A 25,283-nucleotide genomic window follows, 5' to 3' on the forward strand; every position below is an offset into this window, starting at 1 on the left:
AATAGAATATTTTTAATTTTTTTTAAAACACAGGACATGATATAAGCTTGTTTTGAATATACTTAGACAATTGTTTTTTAATGGTGACGCAACCTTTATGACAAAAAAAAAATATTTTACAATGTCTCTTTCTCATTACCTTCATTTAAATATTAGAATATTAGTGTTTTATGAGCTTAAATATTCAAATACCAAATTAGTGATGAATGCCCATCCCTACTTCAGAGTAGTGTTGTCACGGTACAAAACTTTCAGTAGTTGGTACCGATACCAGTTCAATTTCACGGTTCTTGATACCAATTACGGAACCACAGCATAAATATGCTAATATGAAAATGCACTATTGAACACACCCATTTAGCCTATTTAAAAAGTTCCATTTCAATGTAAAGAATAGATTAAAAGAAATGCATGTTTCCTTTAAGTGTTTCTCAATCAAGGATGCATTGCAAGTGTTTTTAAGTAGCGCCCTACTTAAATCGGTTTTATTCTTTACCAAATTATGTTTTCCTTATTATTTTATTTCAATTTCAATTTTCAAAACACTTTATTTGTCCCCAAGGGGCAATTAATAAGGCCACATAGAGTAACGTAAACATTATACATTATAACATCCTACATTAAATAAATAACACAGTGTACATGAAATACATATTAATGAATACCTAATATATATAAAAAAATAATTAAATCAAGACATAATAAACAAGAGGGCTAGAGACGGTTGAGAATTTAAAAGCTGCACCGATTTGGGAACAAAGGTTGCCTTCCTCCTTTGTGTCCTACAACATGGACAACGAAGCCGTCGCCGTGAAGGAAGCCACTCAAAAACAGAGAACATTACATGTGATGTGTCTCGCAAGATCCTTCCAGCCAACCTCAGCGTTTGCTGTTCACTTATAATAGAAAGAGCCCTAATAGGGAGTCCAATAATTTTTGAGCAGACTTTAACTGTGCGCTCCAGACTATTTCTATTTTGGAGGCTTATAGAATGAAACCAGCAGACGATGGAAAATGTAATGACACTTTCAATGTAGGAGTAGTAGAACATAGTGAGCAAGTTCTTACTAACTCCAAAGGAATTGAGCATCCTTAAAAGATACTGCCGCTGCTGGCATTTCTTCAGTATCTCCTCTGTATTGGAAGTAAATTTGAACAGATTGTCAAAAATTGTCCCAAGGTACTTGTACTCCTTAACAATCTCTATAGGCTTCCCGTGAATAACAGTAGATGCTGCCATAGCCACCTGCCTCTGCTTATTAGAAAAGGTTACTACCATCTCTTTAGTCTTATTCAAGTTAAGCTCCAAACAGGAAATGTCACACCACTCAACAAATTCCTGAAGGGCTGGGCCATGATGCTGTGAAGGGCCTGAAAGCAGAGACAGTAAAACGGTATCATCGGCAAACTTAATCAGATGACAATTAGGTTGAGTAGATCTACATTCGTCGGTATACATAATGAAGAGCAGAGGTGAAAGGACACATCCCTGGGGAGAGCCAGTTGAAGTATATAGGAGGTCAGAAAAGATATTGACCAGCACTCTCTGAGACCTATTGGTTAAAAAAATCAATTACCCAGAAAATCATTTTGTCCTCCAGATGAAAATGACTAATAAGTTTCTCAGCAAGAATATGTGGCTGTAGGGTATTAAAAGCCGAAGAAAAATCAGCAAACAAAAATCTGGCTGTGGTATTAGGAGACTCAAGATGCTTATGAACAATGTCTGTGATAAACACCTTTGCATCATCAACCCCTCTACCTGTGCGATAGGCAAACTGAAGTGGATCCAACTGTGAAACAGTTACTTTAGTGATATAGTTTTTAATAATCCTCTCCATTGCCCTTATCACAGTGCAACAGGTCTCAGATCATTTAAGGATTTTATGGAACTCTTTTTTGGTATCGGAATAACAGTGGAATAGAACTCCAAGTTTAATTTAATTTCATCATCAAAATGGTGTCTAATCAATTCATTCTGAAAACTTTTAACAAGTGAAAATATAACTTTTCAAAGTGTCATTGCATTTTTTTGCCAAACTTTTATTCAACAGCAGTCTTGCTTGTGATATATTGCTTAATTTTGACTATTATTTTTATAATTACAGTGAATATTACCTTTAACTATACAATTGTAATATATTTCTGTCACAAGTTCTTCAATTTCAGGGCTCTAGCTTGAAATGCTATTTTGAAATGAACTTTTATTATGACATGAATTTTTTGGTTCACAATGGATAAGTGCGCTGCTGTCATCGGATACAACGTGTCGTGAATGATTCTCAATGACTGTGGAGCTTCCAGTGTGAGTGGTCAGATTTATACATTAATTAAAAGTACGCAGCTCTTCCACACAAAGACTGCAGCCTTTAGCGGTTTAATTAATCACGCTAGGACATAGTCACAATTTTTATTTGATAAATTGTCCGTTTCAGTGTTAGGAGTAACAGCACATGATCAAAAAGAGTATTATAAAGTTGTCATGTGTCAGTCATACTGCGCACTGGTACCAGATTGAGTCGGTGCTCGGTACTATCGGTACTGCAGAAACACTGGTATTGTTACATATTTTTTATTTTAATATGGACTTGGTACCGAAGTACCAGTACTTCTGACAACACTAATTCAGAGGAAGATCAAGTTACTGAATTTGCCAAAAGTACAAGGTTTGTGACATACCAAGATATTCAGGAGTTTTGTTTGATACTTGCTTATCAGGGTTGAAACAAAGGAGTTACTTAAAGTCCTACACAGTCGTTTAACTAAATAGAGCCGCAAGCAACACTACAAACTCTGAAAACAGCCACTGTTTCCTTGTGAACGGATATCCTTATTGCCTAAAAAAGCTGAGGTGCTTGAAATCAATCACCGTTATGCTTCTACAACTAAAGGATGAAGCGGTTTCCCTAATAAAAAAAGAAATGATTATTTGAGAGACCTGAAAAAGGACCTTTTTTTTTTTAGGTCACTTCTCACTTCACATTCAGTTCTGTGTAATAAATCAGAGAGTGATACTGCCTCCACAACCATCTGAGGCGATTCCTTCACTTCCTGAATTCAGCAGTGCACAAAGGAAGCCTTGTAACCGAGCACTGTGGCATCACTGCACATGGTTCATGGGGAACATAATGAGTGAGGGCTGGTTATGTCTGATCTGAGAACACACGCGTTCTTCCTCTTTCAAAGGAAAGTATGACTTAGTTCTATATTGGTATGAAAGTGTAACTCCTGTCTGAAGTGAAAAGAGTTTAAAGTGTGATGTGATTGTGCCCAGGGCCCTGCCACACAGGTGGGCCCTTCTGACTCCAGTGGAGATCTGAATCCTGTACATTGCTGGGCTCTGACACAATGCCAGCAGATAGAAAGCAAGTGATAGTATCCAAAGCATGTGTAAGAAAGTGAGTATAAGATAGGTTGAGTGTTCTTACATGTAGTCAGTCAGTGCCATTTTTAACTAGACAGACACGTTTTAACATCTTACATTGCTCGGATTAAAAATCTAATTTACCAAATATTCACAACACACTCTACTCCTGCCAGCCACTGCCACTGAAAAACCATTGCCCATTTGGCATTACAGGGGCCCTTTAAGTGTATACACCGGTATGGATGAGAATTGCTGCTATGGACATTCATCAGTGCCATGTCATGTTTGTCCCCAGACTCCCCACTATGAAGGCCAAATCATAGGTATGCTTGCCAATTTTAAAACTAAGTGTGGAGGTGTACCACTCTAATCAGTAATGATGTCTTAATACCAGAGGGTGATGCTATGTTTCTTATCCAAATCAATACTCTCTTTAACTGAAAAAAGACCTTTGAATACACTGATATATATCTGCAGGCCAACAAGGAAGCTACACATTCATAACTTAAGAATGCTAAATGCACATCATTCTTGAAATTCTGCAAATACCTCACTCTTTAAGTGTTTGTTTATTAAACATTTTGGCAAATTTGAGTCAGCTATCAATAAAAATGTTTTACTCTCAGCTCAACAGGCCTGGGATTGATGCGGTTTTCACGTATAGATAAGAGGAGGATGTTCCCAATGATTATCAATATACTGGATTGTATTTTTCAGATATAAATAGGGCTGCTCGTTGCACAATTTTCTTAATCTTTCAAACATTTTTCTCAACCCAACTCTGGTAAAGTGTGTGCGGCAGGGTTAATTAAAGTGGGTGCGCACCAGTCGCCCTTTGCAGACGACATGGCCCGTTGTAAAATTCCAAAACACAATTTTCTATGAAGGCAAGTACGCTTGTTGCTCTGGATGCTGCTAAAATTTCTGCCGCACCAAGGAGCTCAACTCTTATAGTTTTCAATTAAATTTGACACAAATCATTATCAAAAGGACATAATTTATTCTATTCATTACTGGATATTATATTGTGTACAAGTATCTTTCATAGAGCCTACACAATGTATTTTTTGGTGGTTTGACAGCTTGATGAAATACCTATTTAATGCTACCTACAGGGTAATTGCATAATAAACGTTGCCATTTCTAATAGTTCAGTTAACACGGTTACACCAGTTTCATATACTAACCTGCAAACTCATTATTTAAAATGTACATGTCGGATGATGTTAATATATCTATGCCTCAAAAAGGTAATGATAAAATAACTTGCCAATAAATAAGATATATATATATATATATATATATATATATATATACACACAGTGGGTACGGAAAGTATTCAGACCCCCTTAAATTTTTAACTCTTTGTTATATTGCAGCCATTTGCTAAAATCATTTAAGTTCATTTTTTTTCCTCATTGTACACACAGCACCCCATATTGACAGAAAAACACAGAATTGTTGACATTTTTGCACATTTATTAAAAAAGAAAAACTGAAATATCACATGGTCCTAAGTATTCAGACCCTTTGTTCAGTATTTAGTAGAAGCACCCTTTTGATCTAATACAGCCATGAGTCTTTTTGGGAAAGATGCAACAAGTTTTTCACATCTGGATTTGGGTATCCTCTGCCATTCCTCCTTGCAGATCCTCTCCAGTTCTGTCAGGTTGGATGGTAAACGTTGGTGGACAGCCATTTTCAGGTCTCTCCAGAGATGCTCAATTGGGTTTAAGTCAGGGCTCTGGCTGGGCCATTCAAGAACAGTCACGGAGTTGTTGTGAAGCCACTCCTTCGTTATTTTAGCGGTGTGCTTAAAATCATTGTCTTGTTGGAAGGACCTTCGGCCCAGTCTGAGGTCCAGAGCACTCTGGAGAAGGTTTTCGTCCAGGATATCCCTGTACTTGGCCGCATTCATCTTTCCCTCGATTGCAACCAGTCGTCCTGTCCCTGCAGCTGAAAAACACCCCCACAGCATGATGCTGCCACCACCATGCTTCACTGTTGAGACTGTAGTGGACAGGTGATGAGCAGTGCCTGGTTTTCTCCACACATACCGCTTAGAATTAAGGCCAAAAAGTTCTATCTTGGTCTCATCAGACCAGAGAATCTTATTTATCACCATCTTGGAGTCCTTCAGGTGTTTTTTAGCAAACTCCATGCGGGCTTTCATGTGTCTTGCACTGAGGAGAGGCTTCCGTCGGGCCAATCTGCCATAAAGCCCCGACTGGTGGATGGCTGAAGTGATGGTTGACTTACTACAAATTTCTCCCATCTCCCGACTGCATCTCTGGAGCTCTGGAGCTCAGCCACAGTGATCTTTGGGTTCTTCTTTACCTCTCTCACCAAGGCTCTTCTCCCCCGATAGCTCAGTTTGGCCGGACGGCCAGCTCTAGGAAGGGTTCTGGTCGTCCCAAACGTCTTCTATTTAAGGATTATGGAGGCCACTGTGCTCTTATGAACCTTAAGGGCAGCAGACATTTTTTTGTAACCTTGGCCAGATCTGTGCCTTGCTACAATTCTGTCTCTGAGCTCTTCAGGCAGTTCCTTTGACTTCATGATTCTCATTTGCTCTGACATGCACTGTGAGCTGTAAGGTCTTATATAGACAGGTGTGTGGCTTTCCTAATCAAGTGCAATCAGTATAATCAAACACAGCTGGACTCAATTGAAGGTGTAGAACCATCTCAAGGATGATCAGAAGAAATGGACAGCACCTGAGTTAAATATATGAGTGTCACAGCAAAGGGTCTGAATACTTAGAATTGTTGACATTTTTGCACATTTATTAAAAAAGAAAAACTGAAATATCACATGGTCCTGTGTTTTTCTGTCAATATGGGGTGCTGTGTGTACAATAATGAGGAAAAAAAATGAACTTAAATGATTTTAGCAAATGGCTGCAATATAAAAAAAAAGAGTGAAAAATTTAAGGGGGTCTGAATACTTTCCGTACTCACTGTATATAGGGTCTGAAATTAACATTTTAGCCCACCAGCCAAGGTGGCTTGTAGATGAAAACAAATTAACAGCTAGTCAGATTTCTTACCAGCAAAGGTTTACATTTTTTTTTTATACAAGTAGATTTTACAGACATCAGAGACAAATAAACAATACTGTAAGCATGTTTAAAAGTATACTGCTTTAAAGGATTGTATTGTTTAATTTTTAATGAAATATTTAATTGCCAGATAGTCCATTTAGAATTATTTTTCAGATTATGCACTTATTACAACAAAACTACATTTGTGTTTAAAATTACATGTTGTATTGATTCCATGTTTTCATGAGTTGTCCGTGTTAATTTTAAATTTTGGAATCAATAAAAATTGTTAAATGACAAAAAAAAAAAAAAAAACGACATGTAATTTGAACGAAAAGTAACTCTCATGAGTCTCAGAAGTACAGGTGAAACTCGAAAAATTAGAATATCGTGCAAAAGTTCATTAATTTCAGTAATTCAACTTAAAAGGTGAAACTAATATATTATATAGACTCATTACAAGCAAAGTAAGATATTTCAAGCCTTTATTTGATATAATTTTGTTGATTGTGGCTTACAGCTTATGAAAACCCCAAATTCAGAATCTCAGAAAATTTGAATATTGTGAAAAGGTTCAGTATTGTAGGCTCAAAGTGTCACACTCTAATCAGCTAAACACCTGAAAGGGTTCCTGAGCCTTTAAATGGTCTCTCAGTCTGGTTCAGTTGAATTCACAATCATGGGGAAGACTGCTGACCTGACAGTTGTGCACAAAACCATCATTGACACCCTCCACAAGGAGGGAAAGCCTCAAAAGGTAATTGCAAAAGAAGTTGGATGTTCTCAAAGTGCTGTATCAAAGCACATTAATAGAAAGTTAAGTGGAAGGGAAAAGTGTGGAAGAAAAAGGTGCACAAGCAGCAGGGATGACCGTAGCCTGGAGAGGATTGTCAGGAAAAGGCCATTCAAATGTGTGGGGAGCTTCACAAGGAGTGGACTGAGGCTGGAGTTACTGCATCAAGAGCCACCACACACAGACGGGTCCTGGACATGGGCTTCAAATGTCAAACGTCTTACCTGGGTTAAAGAAAAAAAGAACTGGTCTGTTGCTCAGTGGTCCAAAGTCCTCTTTTCTGATGAGAGCAAATTTTGCATCTCATTTGGAAACCAAGGTCCCAGAGTCTGGAGGAAGAACGGAGAGGCACACAATCCAAGATGCTTGAAGTCCAGTGTGAAGTTTCCACAGTCTGTGTTGGTTTGGGGAGCCATGTCATCGGCTGGTGTTGGTCCACTGTGCTTTATTAAGTCCAGAGTCAACGCAGCCATCTACCGGGACATTTTAGAGCACTTCATGCTTCCTTCAGCAGACAAGCTTTATAGAGATGCTGACTTCATTTTCCAGCAGGACTTGGCACCTGCCCACACTGCCAAAAGTACCAAAACCTGGTTCAATGACCATGGTATTACTGTGCTTGATTGGCCAGCAAACTCGCTTGACCTGAACCCCATAGAGAATCTATGGGGCATTGCCAAGAGAAAGATGAGAGACATGAGACCAAACAATGCAGAAGAGCTGAAGGCCGCTATTGAAGCATCTTGGTCTTCCATAACACCTCAGCAGTGCCACAGGCTGATAGCATCCATGCCACGCCGCATTGAGGCAGTAATTAATGCAAAAGGGGCCCAAACCAAGTACTGAGTACATATGCATGATTATACTTTTCAGAGGGCCGACATTTCTGTATTTAAAATCCTTTTTTTATTGATATCATGTAATATTCTAATTTTCTGAGATTCTGAATTTGGGGTTTTCATAAGCTGTAAGCCATAATCATCAAAATTATATCAAATAAAGGCTTGAAATATCTTACTTTGCTTGTAATGAGTCTATATAATATATTAGTTTCACCTTTTAAGTTGAATTACTGAAATTAATGAACTTTTGCACGATATTCAAATTTTTCGATTTTCACCTGTACACATAAAACTGTGACAGTTCTTGGTTTATTTCGAGTGAGTCAGTTAATTCAATCAGCTCCAACTGATTCAGAAGTCTTTTTGATTCACTAAAAAGAGCCACCTCATAGATATACTACTAACTAATGATGTTTTTTTTTTTTTAAACGAGTACCGATACTTCCTTTTTGGTTCCTTTTGTAAAAAAATTTTTTTCATGAAATCCATCTCAACTGTTTTGCTTAATATGGAACTATTAATTATGAAGAAGCCTGACATACACATGGGACTCTTATTTTGAAATGTCTGCACCCCAGGTGTGAGCTCACTGATGGCTGATTCACTGAGAAAGTGAATCTGATTCAAACTGAGTTGAAACCCTCAGTTCTTTTCGTGTGATTCATTCAAAAGAGTAATTTGTTCACGACTCTCTTGCACTGGGTTTGTTGCTGCGTGTGGTGCAGCGAGCTCGTCAGAAACATAATGGGTGAAAAGAGGCAACACACTGGTTGTGCGTGTTCTAAAAATATATTCAATAACTCACAAGATGATATCTGATGAAACCGAATATGAACTCGCACAACCAGACTGTCGCCAGTGGTGACTAGATTTTAAAGTACTGTTGCAATCAATTATTTTTGGTCGCATTTGCAACCATTTTAGTTGCAGTCTGGAGCCCTGCAGTAGAAATATATATCTGTGGTACTTTTTTCCATTTAAATTGAGCTTTTATTTTGAAGCCTTTTCCGTTATTGTGCGTTTAACCATGGAGCTAAAACTGATGATTTCACCTCCGGGAAAGCTGCTTGATACGTGTCTCAAAGTGATTATTAAACTGCAAACGGCTGCCATTTAATTAATTAAATATGTAGTCTATATGAAGTGAGTTAGTGCTCTGCTTGCAGTAATCGGTTACAAACAGAGTGCGCAAGTGTGAGCCAAGGAGCTCGTAAGAGCAGCTGGCATCAGCACAACATCGGCTCCACAAATTCCCAGGCACGCAGTATATGGGCCAGTGGTGGCTCAGCGATTAAGGCTCTGGGTTACTGACCAGAAAGTCTTTTCATTCTCTAACCTTTTTATTAAATGTATATTCTCAATCATTAGGTCACAACTAAAACAAGTTTATTTCCTCTTTGTAAAATGTTGTAAGTAATGATCTTATCACATACACCTCTCTTTAGTGGAGTCTGATGTGCTTGTTTCACAAAACACCATCACCATCAAATTTGGTCATCACAGCTACAAAGCAATTTCAGTTTTATTGAATTGCTACAAATCACCTTTTGTTGAGAGATAATACTGCTTCCTTCCTAGTCAGAATGGGTGTGGTCCATCCCACAGTGCATAGCCAGTGACAGCAAGTTTCTGGTCTTTTGACATTTTCATTGGTTTCATTTAGTCATGGCATGCCACGGGTGGCCATGTATGGAACATAAATCTCGTACATTTTTCCACTCTTATTTTAAATATCTTAGATTTCCCGTATTGGTATTAGTCAATCAGTGGTTTGGATATTAAAATTGAAGCCAATGCATCAGACATGCAAATGTGTACAGAGCCTCATCAATTGGTTAAAGTGCCTTTACAAAACCCTAAAAACCATATAAAACAAACAACATAATGTGACACTATCTTAACTGATAAGTAACATACAGCATTTTCATTAAGATATACTTAAAAAAAAAAATACGACTCCCTACCCTGTAACTGTATAAGTGCATTCTAACTGCTTGATGAGTCACAGGTCATACTCTGAATTCTGCCTTTTGTCGTTGGACTGCACATAATTATCATCTTCCAGCTCCAGGGCCAAAGAGGGCCATTGTGATGGAATTTAAACTAAAATTCTGCTGCCCCTCGTAACAATGAGATAAGGTTTCAAGATCCTGGTGGTGTGCATGAGAACATTTGCCAGTGCTACCAGACTATTAAAAAGCAAAGGATTAACTATTTTGTTAAAGTAATTATGTCTGACACCAGAAAGATCTTTGATTTTATGGACGTAGATGCTCAGTTATTGAAGTAACAAATTATGGAGCTGTTAAATAATCACAGCCATTAAATCAGGTAGCAACATCATTATTTTCATCATTACTTCCAGATCAAAGCTTTTGGTTTTGCGAATGTATAACAAATTCACGTGGAGGTTAAACTTCACAGTAGGCACTGGCAGGGCTCCAAAGTGCAATTAAAATGGTCGCAAATGCAACCAAAAATTATTTATTGTGACAGTCTGTTTCTGTGTTCATATGCGGTTTTGTCAGATATCATCTTGTGAGTTATTGAATATATTTTTATAATGCGCATAACAAATGTGTCTCGGGCCACTTTTCCCCTGTTCTGTTTCTGACGAGCTCGCTGCCCTTACGCAACAAACCCAGCGCAAGAGAGTCATGAACAAATTACTATTTTGAACTGGATCTTTTTCATCAATCACCCGAAAAGAACTGAGGGTCTGAACCATAGACTTTAAAAAAAGATGGACGACGCCCCTTCGCTCTTTTCCATTGGTGAGAACTGTAGCCGCCAGTGATATGGTGCTGACATCTTGGGACTTGAGTCTGCGCAGTTGCGATTTTAGTACCAGACCTGCGCAGTAGTGAGCAGGAAGTAAAGCAGCGAAATCAAGGCCCCGCCCTCACTCTCGCTGAATCAATCGCAAGCACACGCCCCTGTACTTTTGACTTATGACGGTGTGAAATAATTATAGAAATTTAGATATTAAATTTAAAGCTCCAATCTCCTCAATCCTCCAAAGATCCCGAAAAAAAGTCTGTTGGTGCTTCAGTGACTACTTCGCTCAGAGAACCTGTCAATCACAGCTGTCAATCATGATGTCACAGCACCGTTTTTATAGCATCAAATAACTAACTAAAAACAAACTTATTTTGAAAATAAACACTTGAAATTACATCAACGTGATAGAAACTACAGTAAATGACAGAAACTATCTTTGGAAAAAAGATCAGTGAAGTGTAATTTAATTGTTTAGTTGGTCTCCTGGAGGCGGGGTTTATGACCTATACTAGGACCAGTCACCGGGGGCGACAGATGTTTTGGCTTCACTTTTGAGGGCTTGTGCAGCACACTTGGTCTGAACTCAGAAGCTTAGATTTGAATCAGATTCACTTCCTCATCGAATCAGCCTTCAGCGAGCTCACAACTGGAAGTGCAGACATTTCAAAATAATTGTCCCATGTGTATTTCGGGCTTCTTTATAATTAAAAGTCCCGTATTGTGTACCACTTTTTTCAGCTGGTAATTATTGATTGGGATTGGAGTAGCACAATAAACTGCATTTGGGATTTCCTTCAATTTGCACTCTTTTAATCTCTGTGTCTGGGGCCATTTTGTAACAGTAAAGAAAGACTAAGGTAATATAAAAAAAATTAAAAATGATATACATATATCTCATATCAAGCTTTTGACAATTAGAACAAATGAGGGACTTCTTCACAACTATTACACAAGGTGCAAACATTCGTTGATACTCTGTAAGACAACACACTAATATATATATACATACTATACTTTATGTAAATATCTGTAATGTAGATTCTGAAGAAAAGTACTAAATAATAAAATATTTTATCTCTTATAATTGTATAAATTATGAAAGGGGTGTGAACATTTAAGAGACAAAAGGTAATGCAATTTTATCTTCTCATCTATATATACTGTTTACTTAACCTTCGATGAATGGGTTATCAATTGACTTTTATTTGGCTTTCTATTGTGTTTCTCAACAGCAATTTAAATCAAAAGAAAATCTGTGATTTGGCTACTAAAAACAGCAATTTGGCTCCTTAATATTTCAGTTTAGGTGCCAATGGCTCCGAAGTAATTTTTTTAGTCTGGAATCTGGAGCCCAGATCTATTTTGGGTGGGTCAACTGCATGCCGTATTTTTTATGTCGGCTACATATACAAAACATGCTAAGAACTGTGTTCCGAATTTACTTCATTACTATTTTTTACATCAGCACATCAAGATTAATTGTAACGTTAAATTATATCAGCTTTCTGTTAAATACAATTCATTATGTTGCATTATGCTATCCTTTACTCATATCAGATCTATAATGCATGTAACATTAATATTATATTTTGGTTTATAAATGCAGCCACACATAAGCCAAAACTCTTTGGTCCTAAATGCATCCATGACTCTACTGTTCAACAGTGGCGCATGTGTGGTCTAAATTAAGAACGCAGTAAAAACTTTGCATATATTTAAAAAGAATTATGACTATGCCTAGTTCTAAAATAATGGAATCGGCTTGAATCTAAACGTGACCAAATTTCAGATTTCACGATGCATCATATTCGTTACTAATCGTCATCGTTAGATTCGTCATAATCGAAGTACGCGCACATTGTTTTCAACCTCTATAAGCTCTTTGCTTAAATTTATATGTAAACTGTAAATGAAAAATGCAACTCTGATGATCAACATCAACTAAAATGTATAAACAACAAATACAGCATCCTGAACGTTTAGTTTTCAAAACTGCACTCAAAATCTGGATGGTTTGTTTAGCCATTGAAGTTGATCCATAGTCTTGTAATCAACATACAAAGCCTTGTTGACATGTTCACCTTTGAAAGTGCTTTCCCCGCTTGAAAAAGTGATGTTTGACTATACAGCTAAAAGCCATTCAGGTAAACAATGTACAAAATCAGACAAAAGATTGAGACATCAACTCAAAACTGCTAATCACTGTAAAATGGGACTCATAAGGGCTCACAACAGGCAAGAAAGAAGAGAGTTTACGGGCTATGTCAAATAAGGCAAGTTTTTCCTCTTTATCATGGTAAGTTAAATTAATGCTGAAAAGTCTGGAACTTACAAGCGCTTACCACCTTGGTTTAAAAGAAACAAGACACAGGCCTAGAGCGAGCAAAGCTAGCAGAGGAAATGCTCTATAACAAAAAATGCAGTTCTTTATGGAGGGCTCCATTTACTACGTCATACCTGCTTTTGGTGAGTTATCCATCACAAAGCTCAATACTCTGAAGAATGCAGCCTAAAGGATGTGTGCTGCCTGTCCAAGTTATCTGGTCACTGAAATGCAAACTAAAACTGTCAGCTGTTTAGAGGAAATCAGACTTCCTTAAACTCAGCAGAGTTTCTCTGCCTATGTCCACTGATTCTCTTTCTCACACACACACTCTCACACACACACACACACTCTCACACACACACACACACACTCTCACACACACACACACACACACACTCACACACACACACACACACACACTCACACAAAGCTGCATCCTCTCCAGACTTGCAGCCACGTCCTGCATCTCCTGACTAATTTTACCCAGCATCCTGACCCATTTCCCGGGGGAGAAAAGGAAATAGGCACAGAGGAGATGACACAATGACATCCACAAGTACACACAAACACACGTTAATGCTTTTTGACATCCAGCCCAAACATCAAGACTTCAGCGTGGCCTCCAGCAATATCATGCAACATCAACAACTAAACAACATGAACAAAGACTGACCTCTTGAAACAACAAAACTAGCTATAATTGAACGATAAATGACTTTGATTCCTGCACAATGAATTCTTTTGTCCTTCATGTCTTTAAAATGAAAAATATCAGATAAATAAAATCTGTGAAAAGGAATTTTAAAATGCATAATCAAAATCACCCAGATATCTCTCTCTCTCTCTCTCTCTATATATCTCTCTATATATAGCAAAGTGATAGAAATTCATATCTGTAATTTTTTTTTATTTTTAAACAAATCTTTTTTTAATACCCTCATGTATGTCACAGCTTCTGAGGTTTCATTGTTTTTATTCTTTCCTGCTTTCTGCTAGTGAGTCAAACAAATATTACAGTGTGGTTGCCATGTGGGTAAACAAAAAACCTGCATGCTAAATACTATTCACTAAAACACTAACCTGGTGTTCAACAACAGCAGCCCAAACATTTGTTCTCCATTTTGAAAATGACTGAAGGTTAAAGGAATAGTTCAGATCTATTCGTTCTACAAATATAAGGATCCATGGGCCTTTGTCAATTATAAGTCTTCTGGATTACTTTTATGTGCTTTTTGGAGCTTCAAACAGTTGGTACCCATTCACTTGCATTTGAGAACCTACAGAGCTGCGATGTTTTTCAAAAAATCTTAATTTGTGTTCTGCAGAAGAAAAAAGTCTAACACATATGGGATGGCATGAGAGTGAGTAAATTATGAGATAATTTTTAGGTGAAATATCCCTTTAATGAAAGAAACTAAAACTAAAGATCATAAACTACTACTCACAGGGTTCACATGATAGAGTCTCAAGCAAGAACTCAAAACAAACGGGTCACAAAATTTACATTTTCTGATTATAGTCTCAGTCACCATTCACATTCATTGCATCTTTTTTGCATTCAAATGACAGTCAATTATGACGGAGGCTGTCATTATGCCTAACATATCCTTTTGCTTTCCACTGAAGAAAGAAAGACATACAGGAATATGAGGGTAAGTAAATGGTGACAGAATTTTCATTTTTGGGTTTAATATCTTGAAACGTCTTGGGTTTTAAACCTACAACCTATTAGTTACCCTGCCAGATCTTCAAACACTAGGCTACACCTTAGGCCACAGAGCTGATGGGTGAGGCTATCCTGGTCTTCAAACTGACATTACACTATACTACAGAAAGAAAAAAAAAAATGGGCTGTATAAAAATTCTGAGTGCATTTAGAGAAAAGGGAAGGCTACAAATATCCTTAAGAAAACCCCTAATCAGAAACCACACTGTATTAACTTTCAATGATATGGCAGTCTAATCCACACCTACAGGAAGTTCGAGCAGCTAAAGCATGTGTTACACACTGATAGAAAGTAAAGTATCACTCCGTTTTTAAAGCATTGGTGAATGTTTATTGACTGATTAGATTCTGCATTTCTACATTAGATAATGGTTCCAACGCCTGTTTCTTCAATCAGATAGTGATGTAATATACAATTTTTGCTCTGTGCAGTGAATCCAGGATAAATCAGACCAGCAGTGTATGTATGAACTGACAGCTCAAACAACTCACGTAGGCCATCCAAGCATTTGCCATGAATTGGCTAGTGATTATCATTGCTTGGGTGGCAAAATACTGTCAATGGTTAAACATTATCTTTATTCGTTTAGTGCTCGCCCAGTCTTTCTCCCGCTAATGTGGTGAAAAGATTTTACATCTGAATTTTTTTTTTAAATGTCAATATTTTAATTAAAATATTTAAATTTCAACCACTCTTGCAGTCTACAAATTTAAATGTCAAATTTCTAAAATTAAAGTATTCAAATATTCTATACGATTAATTTTAAATATAAAATTCTAACGCAAACAGATAACAGCAACTTTTGTTTCCCTCAAAGAGGAAGTTAATCCACTCATCCACAACAATGCAGTTAATATCACATCCAGTAAGCATGAAAAGCAATTATTCGATCCAGAGGCTTAATTTGTTCAAGCAATCCCCGATTTTGAGCAGTGCAGATCAGCTCAGCTCATCTGGCCTGATCCACGCTGCCATGATCCCTTCGCTTGGGCAGATTTTCAAACACAGCAAAGTTGCATTTACTGCATCCTCGCCTTCAGTTTCAAACGCTCCATGCGAGATTGCGTTTGATCCCATGCTTACCTTCTCAGCTTTTGTAGGAAAAATATATCCCTGCACGACAGTAATTTTGTAATATAGACAGCTCTAATTTTCCAGCGGCGGTCCCAGATCGCGGGAATGTACCTTGCGCCTCTGTCTCACTCAACTTGTCTGAGACAAGCCGGAAGCCACGCCTTATTTTATCTTTCTCCGCCTCACGGAAAGCGCGATTGGACAAATGAGGAGTGAGTGGCGTCAAAAATCACTAATCACAGAACAAGTCAACTTTAGCCCCGCCCATTTGAGCGTAAACAGGTATGAGATAAAAGGTCGTGACACACCAAACCGACGTCAAAGAACTAGCGCCGACAAAAGCAGACTGTGGGGTCGGCTCACGACGTGGACGACGTAGCTGCAGTTACCTGTATAACCGGACGTCATAAATACAGTGAACTGTGTAAAATATAATTTATTTTGATCACAGATTGATATCACAAATATAAAATAGTGAGTATCAAACAAAATGAAAAGTATGTAAATTTATGTGAGGTGCACTAAAATATAAATTGATTAATTTTTTATGTATTTACACTTAGATATAAACAATTTTTAGGCTTAGGATATTGCGATCCTAATAAAGATATTGCCACAAGATGGCATCATTATGCTGAAGTAGACAATCCATTAAATTACTTTAATGCTTATTGTTTTGCCAAAATGTTTAAAGTAAACATTTAATTCATATTAATATTGTTACTGGTGATCTCTAAAATACATCCTTAATCACTCCCAGTCGATTCAGAAGTTTGTGAATGCATTAAAACAAACCATTTGACCTTTTGTACTTTAATGTATTGCAGAAACAACATTCTTCTCAGAACTGCTCTTACCTTTTCTCACTGACGTTTTTCTCTCTAGTGCTTTGTCAGGTGATTGCTTTGGTGGATCAAACGCTGCTTTCATCTGCGATACTTTGACAGACTGTGTTGGATCTAAGGTCAGGTCAACCTGGGCCTCCATTGGCTTGGTCCACTCCTTCATTCTTTTCTGCAATTCAATAGTTTCCTTTATCATATCGGAAACATGTCGTTTCTGTGAACTTTGTTGTGTTTCCATGCTTTTTGCAGGACTATCTGTAGTCAAGATGTTAGAGCCGCCCTCTGTTGCGTGTTGAAGGTTAAGCTGGATTGAATTTTTCTCCTCAGTGTTAGAGGTGAGCACATGTATCTGTGCTTGTGTTGACAGCTTGTTCAGCTCTTTATTGTGTTTCTCGTTAGCTTGCATACTTATTTGGTTGCACATGGAGGCAGAATGATGCACATCTTGTGAAGCAGATGTGTTTGTTTTGCTTTGTGGCAATGCAACTCCTGCATCACATATATCCTGGACTTGATCAGATACGTCTGTCAGGATTACTATGGAATGAGTTGACTCATTTGGTAAAAGTAGAAGGGAACCAGACAGATCAACTTTAGTCTTCTTGTCCACACTTGAAAAAGGTGGCGTGACTCTTGGCCTGTCCTCTTTGAGACCTGAAGCTGTCTCAGGACCAGCTATGTGCTCAGAGATGGAACTGGTTGAAAAAGTTTCCTTCTGCTTATCTGTGTTTGACTTGATGACATTCTGATTAGTCTGGCTGGGATTTAATCTCTCTGATGACGTCATGTTGACTGAGACCTTGTTGGTGTTTAATCTCTGCTGATCAGTTGCACCATCTACATCAATCACTGTACTAAGAGAAAAGCTAAATTCTGGATACAATTTATGTGTAGCATCTTTCACTGTCTCTGGAAAGGTTTGTATTTCTGGCTGTGAATTAATTACATCCAAAAAACATTCTAGATACTTTTCTGTGTGTACTTTGGCTTTCTCTAAAAGAGGGGAATCCTCCATTTCATTTTTTTGAGTAGCTTGAATGTTAGATTTAGTAGGGGGGTGAGAATCCATAATGTCTTCAGAGGATGTAATCTGTTTCTCATCTTCATATTTTTGTTGCAGGGTTTTGTTTTCATCCAGTATAATTGCACTGGCAATATTAGATGTCACACAATAACCCTCTTCCGTTTCTGTTCCATGCAGTGAAAGGTCTTTAATCTCAGTTTTCATTGCTTGGGAACAATGCAGACCCTTTGAAGCAGACTCCAGATTATCTATTTCTTCAGTCTCTCTCATGCCATCTTTATTTTTTTGACCTCCAGCAGGTGATCTCTCCAGTGAAGACTCCTTTGTCAAAACGCTCTCCAAGTCTGACACATCAAATTGCATTTCTTTCTGATGCTCATCCTGTTTGAATTTGCATGCAAATATTTGCTGATGGCTCTCGATGTGGCCCTGAGGTGACTTGGATGCCACTTCTAAGGGCCTAAGGTCCTCTGGGGTCTGTTCTCGTTCCAGACTCACGGCTTTGTTTATTAATTCTGCACCTGCCCACAATGAACTAGTAAATCTGGTCTTTATGACATCATCTGTTGGCTGAAGTGCTTTTTCTCTCACTCTGCATACATCAGTCATTGTATGCCCCTGGGTTTCAACGTTCTTCAGGGAGAAGGAATGTTCAGTGTTTTGGGTTTCTGTTGCATCCTTATCTGGATTCTCTGGTGAGTTCTCCTGTTTTATGTCTTTGACTTTCTGAATTACTTCAGTAATGTTCTTTGATGTCTCAGTTGGCAAGTTCATCAGAGGGCTTGACATGCTGGGTTCAATCATCAGCCTCTTGTCTTGTGATTTTATTGCGCTGGTCTTCAACTTAACATTATCACCAGTAGTTGGGGAAACAAAAACTTGGAAGTGGACTTTTGAGTTGGCTAGTCTGTCTGTAGCATGTGAGGTATCTTCAGGATCCATTGGTGTTGGAATATCCTTCCTCTTCAGCATCTCAGTGGTCACCACAACAGGCCCTGTTTTTGTTAGACCATTATCAGAGGCAGCTTTTAGAATCCTGCTGGTATTTATGTTTGGAACATTTGGAACATCTGCCTCTAGCCCCCTGTCCTCTTCTTGGGATCTTAACATGTTTTCATCTCCATAGACAGATTCCATTTTGTCTTTTACATCTGATGTGTGTATGTCCCGATTACCCCTGTTTTCTCCTTCGTGAGCGTATTCAACCTTGTCTGTACCAGGAAGGTTACACCCAGAGTTTTCCTGATGCTGTCTGACTCGATTGTGTTCTAGATGGTCTTCTAGTTTACTCTCAAAGTCTGTTGTTTCACCCGCTTCTGCTTTTTCCATATCCTCTCTCTTGTGAGCAGGTTCACTATTTGTGGCCTCCCATATGCCTTGCGTGCAGCAATCAGACCGTCTGATTCCATTCAGCTTTTGTGGAGCCAGTGGTTCAGCCCTGCCTTCCTCACTACTCTCTCTTTCTCCCTTTTTCTCTCCATTGCCTCCCTCCACCAGCCCCCTATCCGTGGGAGCACACACCTTATCATGAGAATCCAAACCCTGATCCAATGTAGGTGATGTTGACTCCCTTCCTGGGCTTTCATCCAACCTTCCATTGGCTGCTTTCTCTTCATCTGCTTCGACACTACAAGTCTCAATGCTTGGATTTCCTTCCTCTGTTGGCCCCCCAGGCTCTGGGCTTGGTCCCTTTTCCTCTGGTTCTGCAGAGCCGTTGTCCTGCCCCAGCTCCCCCTCCTTGCCTTGGTTTTGTCCCATTACATTCTGTGGACAAAAGAGATGTTATTTGCAGTGTATAGTGGCGGAGCACAAGGTGGTGATGATGCCATTGCTCTGGCATGCAGGTTGTGCCAGTGTTTATCTGAAATTCTCTTAGACTTTCACTCCCCTGTATACTGTTTAGATTTCATGGACATCTCTTTTACTTTTCTGTGTCCACTTGTCATTTGGGATGAGTGGGATGAATTGTGATGTCATTTATTTTTGCTTTCCTTTTTCTTTTTTTGCCTTTTTTTCTGTTACTTGTTAATAATGGTGTGTACGTTAATGGTGATCTGTGTAATTCTATGTTAAAATACATTCACCTATCTCATCTTGAAGGAATAGTTTAACCAAAAATTAAAATTCTGTCATCTTCTAGCTTCATCATGTTATTCCAAACCTGTTGGATTTTCTTCTAAGGAACACAAAAGGAGATTCAGTCACTGTCTCCATTCTGTTTCATTGCACATTTTTACATAGAATAACAGTGAATGGTGAGGCTGTGATTTTACCAATCATCACATCTTGTGATCCATGAAAGAAAGTCATTTGAGTTTTAAACAACATTACGGTGAGTAAATGATATGACAGATTTTATTTTTAATTATTGATTCATCTATTAAACAAAAATAGCTAAACGCATACAAACAGAATCAATACTTCAATACTACAACCCCACCCGACCCCCAACAACACCCCAGTGGTCACATGATTATAGACACACACACAAACAAACAAACAATAAAACAAAACAATATATAATTAATAATTCATATATAATAATCACACCCATAAACCACTACACCTCTCTCTCCACTGTCCCTCCCCATTTTTTATTTTGCCCCATTTCCCTACAAACAAATCTAAATTCCTTTGTAAGCTACTCCCAAAAACAGTACAGAGCAGGTGGCGCAGCTGTAAATACTTATAGAACAGAGATATGGGAATCTCAAAATGTTGAACCAAATTTTCAAAGAATCTCAACACTCCACTCTCATATAGGCCACAGTGTAGTGTAGTAATCCCTCTCACAATCCACTCTGACCAACAAAAAGGGGACTTATTAATTCATAATTTGGGGTTCAGCCTTATGCTCAAGGCAACATTTAAATAAATGTCCGAATTAAACACTCTGGACCCTTTTGTCCATACCGAGTGAAAATGCGCCATAACGGGGTGTAGCTTAACTTCTCTGGTTAGGTTGATAGAAAGGCTTTGCAATGGTGAAATAGGGGCAAGAACATCCTGCTCAATACAAAACCAGGGAGGGTCTTTCTCAGGCGGAAGTGTCCAAATGTCTGAGACCGAATGCATTCGAATTGGGACAAAATCTTGGGTAGGCCTAGCCCGGCCTATGTAACTTATGGAAATGTAATCTGGGATGCTTACCATTCCAAATGAAGGACTTTGCTATGTTATCAAATTGCTTGAAATAAGAGAGGGGATATCTACAGGGAGAGACTGTAGCAGGTAATTACATTTTGTAATACAGTTCATTTTAATAACATTAACCTTACCAATCATAGATAAATGTAATGAAGCCCACCTGCCCACATTGCTCGAAAACCTTTTTATTAAGGGGTCAAAATTAACTCTAATTTAATCAGACAAATTAGCTGGGAATGAAATGCCCAAATACTTAATGCACTGTTTGGGCCATTGGAAGGTGCCCAGCTGAAAAGTTGAAATGTTCAGTTTCCTCAGGCAGTCAAACGAATGTTTAGTGAGCCGGCAGTTACATGAGTGTAACACATGACCTAATCCCTCTAATGATTTGCAAAAAATATTCCACAAAACAAATTCCATCCAATTGGAGGCATAAGCACAAAGAATGTGTAGATTTATCCACAGAAGGAACCCAAAGGAACAAGAAAATCTGTGGTTCTTCCAAGAAAGCCTTTCTTTACTCCTCTCCTTGCGTAACATGAGATCTTTATCAGATGATCTCAGAAATTTGGCCAGAATTGATTGTCTCCCTCAGCGGATCTGCGAGCCGGAACTCTGTGAGCTCGCTCGATTCCATCTTATGGCCTGTTATGTAAGCAGACTCGGGAAGAGCTTGTCTAGGAATTTCACCATATCTCGGCCTTATTCATTCTCAGGAATACAAACAATTCAGATGTTGTATACAATTCTTTTCCCAAATGCACTCCAAGTCCGCCTTGGTCGCTAGCGGACTAGCAGATAATTCCCTCTCCGATGACTCCAGATAATCTATACATTTCTCAACGTCCCCCACTCTTGTAACCAACTCAGTGAATTTGTATCCATGGCAGTGATCAATCGACGTATTACAGCAAGATCCTCCAAGTCAGCACCGAGCTTCATCAGCATTGCCATCATGTTCGACAGTTGATGCTGGATCTCTTCCACAGTACCATCCAAATTGAGTCCCGGACTTTCGGCCTGTTGTTCAGGGGCTTCAGCTTGAGCACATAAGTGTCTTTCAATATCTCCAGAGCCCAAGGATTTTTAATTCTTTGACATTGTCTTCATAGAACAGTTATGAAACCGAGTGTATCGAATCTCACCGAATTATGACACAGCAAGTTTTAAAACTAGAAAAGTGCGCAGAGCTCGCCGTTTACATGTCCGAACCTTGCATGGTGCCACGCGACTCAGAATTTAAATTTAAGTTAACAACAATCCCAAAAAAGTGTAAACACAGTCGCTCTCTGTTTGTTTGCGCAACCTAACCAGCCTGAAATGGCAACACTGGCTCAACCATTGGTGTGAGTTTGGTGCAAGGCTATCTGGGTGGTGTTCGGCAAACCTATTTGAAAAATCTATTTTTTTTGCAGGTCTGTTTTGTGCTGCAGGAAATACGCACTTCACCTTTAAAGGGATAGTTCACCCAAAAATTTTAATTCTCTCATCATTTAATCACCCTGATGCTATCCCAGATGTGTATGACTTTCTTTCTTCTGCTGAATAGAAAACAAAGATTTTTAGAAGAATATCTCAGCTCTGTAGGTGAATGATGACGAGATATTTGAAGCTCTAAAAAGGAGATAAAGTCAGCATAAAAGTAAACCAAAAGACTCCAGTGGTTTAGTCAATGTTTTCTGAAGCGATACATTTGGTTTTGGGTGAGAACGGACCAGAGCATGTGAGCGGAGCATTGCAGGAGCAGAGCGATCAGAATTTCACTGGAGCGTGGAACGCGTTTCACAAGACTGCGCTCAGCCCTGCTCCGGCCACTCACAAGGCGCTCACTTTCCAATCAAACCGAATGCACTGCATTTCGCATGTGGCCACATTAATATGTGTGTGCTTCTACACTGACAAATATCTGGTGTTGGCAGATGTATTAGGTGACGCATAACTGACCCATCAGAAAATGTATGCTATTTAGCTGTGATGATTAATTATGAAGTATAAACATGTTCAAATGTATCTGGGATTATTAGAAGAAATGTACTTAAATATCTGGCAAAATACAACAGAACTGGTGACATTAGCAAGCCAGTAATTCTACAGTACACTCTTGAATTAAAAATATAGACAATCTTTTCACATTATATCATTTTATTTGTCCCTCCGGAAAATACGTTGCGAAATGCGGGGCTCAACACAATTTGTCTCATTCACTCAGCTCAAATCACAAAATTAGCGCTTGTGCCCTTTTCTAATTTTCCTAATCAAAAGAAAACATGGTTGTTTTGTTTCTCATGCATCAGTCCATATACAACAGCCAGCATTAGATACATTTTTGAAGTGTTACATTTTCTGGTGTCTTCTTAGTATGACAAAGATCCACTTCAGACACTTGGTGAACTTTAGAAACAATGAGTTAAAGGGTTCACAGGCTGAACAGAGCAGATTCACTGGCTTTTTACCAACACGTAAATTCACATTACATAAGAATAACAGGGGTTATTTTTACAGAGCGTTTGATAGGTAAATGACGCTATTATCTTTACCGGCATGGGTAAATGGAAAAATGACTGACATGATCGATTAGCACGGAATTCAAATAAATGAGAAGCTCTGGTAATTAAGCTGTTGCATTACCCCATGTCCCCATATAAAATAAATAGGTCCAAATAGGGCAGAGAGAACAAGGCTATTTTTTAAGTAGCCTACATCAAGGCATTGTGCAGCAGCTGTTATTTGTTCCATTAAATATTCGGTCTTATGCCAATAGGAAGAGGGATTGTTTGTACCTGATGCAAAAAAATAAACAAGAATGTTGACAAAGAAATTATGCCATTTCAAATTATTTTCTCATTTCATGACGCTCCGCTCCAGCATCGCTCTCGCTCATTAGTGCTCGTGAGCGAGGAGCGGAGCAATGACTTTTGAACTTGAGCATTGGAGTTGAGCGATCGCACATGAGCGAATATTTCTGGAACTGATCAAAATATAACTTATTTTTCACTGTACTTCTTGTCATTGCCGTGTCACGATCATGATTTCAAGCTTGATTACATTTCCTAGTGCTTGAAGCATGTGCAACTCATTATTGGTCTGTTCTCCCCCAAAACCAACTGGATTGCTTCAGAAATCATTGATTAAACCACTGAAGTCTGGATTATGTTTATGCTGACTTTTTCTCCATTTTGGAGCTTTAAAGGCCTGATCTGTGTTTATGTTCAGCAGAAGAAAGCAAGTCATACACATCTTAGATGTCATGAGGGTAAGTCAGGGCCATGCACAAACCTTTTGAGGGGCATGTGCTGAAACTGAAGAAGCCCCCCCCCCCCCTTTTATTACGATTATTTTGTAAGACTACATAAAAGGAAGAAATTGTCACATCTTAATTGCAAATTAAATGACACAAAACAATAGTCTCAAAAGCTTTCACTATTAATAACTGTAATAATAATAATAATAATAATATAGAATGATAAAGAGTATATAACAGAACATATTGTACTTATATTTTTCATTTTACTTACAGAATTTTTAATCTAGGACATGAAAAACAGATTAAAATTGTTATTTTATTAGATAAAGCTTAGAGCAAACAGTCTTACATCTTAGTGTTGTAACCCCTGTTTTCAGTTTCTTCTTCTCAACAACATAAAAATAACAGTTATTTCTGGCCTGGGTACTGGGCAGCCTCTGTGTGCCCACCAAGTTGGGATGTTTTAGGAATAAATAAATGAAAATAAAAAAATTAAATTAAAAAAACGATTTCAACTCTTCTTTAAACCTAATTACAACAGCAATCTTCTGTGAGCCATATGCTTGAAGATGTGTATGAACTCACTGTGATGACCTCATCTTTAAAAAAGATCTCTCCACAGTTGCAGCTGATTCAGGCAGGGTTGCATATACCCTAAGCATTTCTACTAGTGTAGGGAAAACATGCTGGCCACTGGTTTCTTTTAGAGTGGAAAGCATAGTGTTCACGCTACTTGACTTGAAGCAGGTATGGTACACATTCTGCTCTGTCGTCAGTAGCTGCTCTTCCTTAACACCATAAAAGTCACACAGTGTGTGTATGGCTTTGGCAGCCTCTGTGTTTGGCATGCCCACCTAGTTGTAATGAACTGTCAGGCTGCGAATGACTACAGAATTTTCCCTGTGGGTATTCTCCCATCTTCTTGAAATCTTATGAGTTCCTCTGTGGAAAGTGAAGAACACTTTGGCCCAGTAGAACTCCTCAACAGTTTGGAAAGTATGGCTGTCTTGAGCAGCTGTGGCACTATGCAGGTATCGTGCTGGCACTTTCCTTTACCTTTCCTGGCCAGG

General features: G+C 38.4%; 2 protein-coding genes across 2 annotated transcripts in view; both read right to left on the minus strand.

Moving 5' to 3' along the window:
• Window positions 1-16,087, minus strand: part of LOC127625213 (coronin-1C-A-like) — a 73,857-nt gene extending 57,770 nt beyond the window's left edge. Inside the window, 1 exon segment of the mRNA XM_052100359.1 lies at window positions 15,963-16,087. The gene's annotated coding sequence lies outside the window, so the exon portion shown is untranslated.
• Window positions 16,088-16,766: 679 nt separating this feature from the next.
• On the minus strand, window positions 16,767-19,580 carry si:ch211-108c6.2 (uncharacterized protein LOC559375 homolog). Its single transcript, XM_052099928.1, has 2 exons — window positions 19,052-19,580; window positions 16,767-18,973 (listed from the first exon to the last, which is right to left on the minus strand). The coding sequence occupies exons 1-2, from the start codon at window positions 19,578-19,580 to the stop codon at window positions 16,767-16,769; spliced, it is 2,736 nt and encodes a 911-aa protein (XP_051955888.1).
• Between the last annotated feature and the right edge of the window lie 5,703 nt (window positions 19,581-25,283).

Source organism: Xyrauchen texanus, chromosome 3 (genome assembly GCF_025860055.1).
Source record: "Xyrauchen texanus isolate HMW12.3.18 chromosome 3, RBS_HiC_50CHRs, whole genome shotgun sequence".
Taxonomy (NCBI): domain Eukaryota; kingdom Metazoa; phylum Chordata; class Actinopteri; order Cypriniformes; family Catostomidae; genus Xyrauchen; species Xyrauchen texanus.

Coding starts and splice junctions, on each gene's coding strand:
- si:ch211-108c6.2 (XM_052099928.1), bottom strand. CDS start 19,580: ATGGGACAAAACCAAGGCAAGGAGGGGGAGCTGGGGCAGGACAACGGC. Junction 18,974..19,051: donor GCATCAGGAAAACTCTGGGT/GTAACCTTCCTG, acceptor TACACACATCAG/ATGTAAAAGACAAAATGGAA.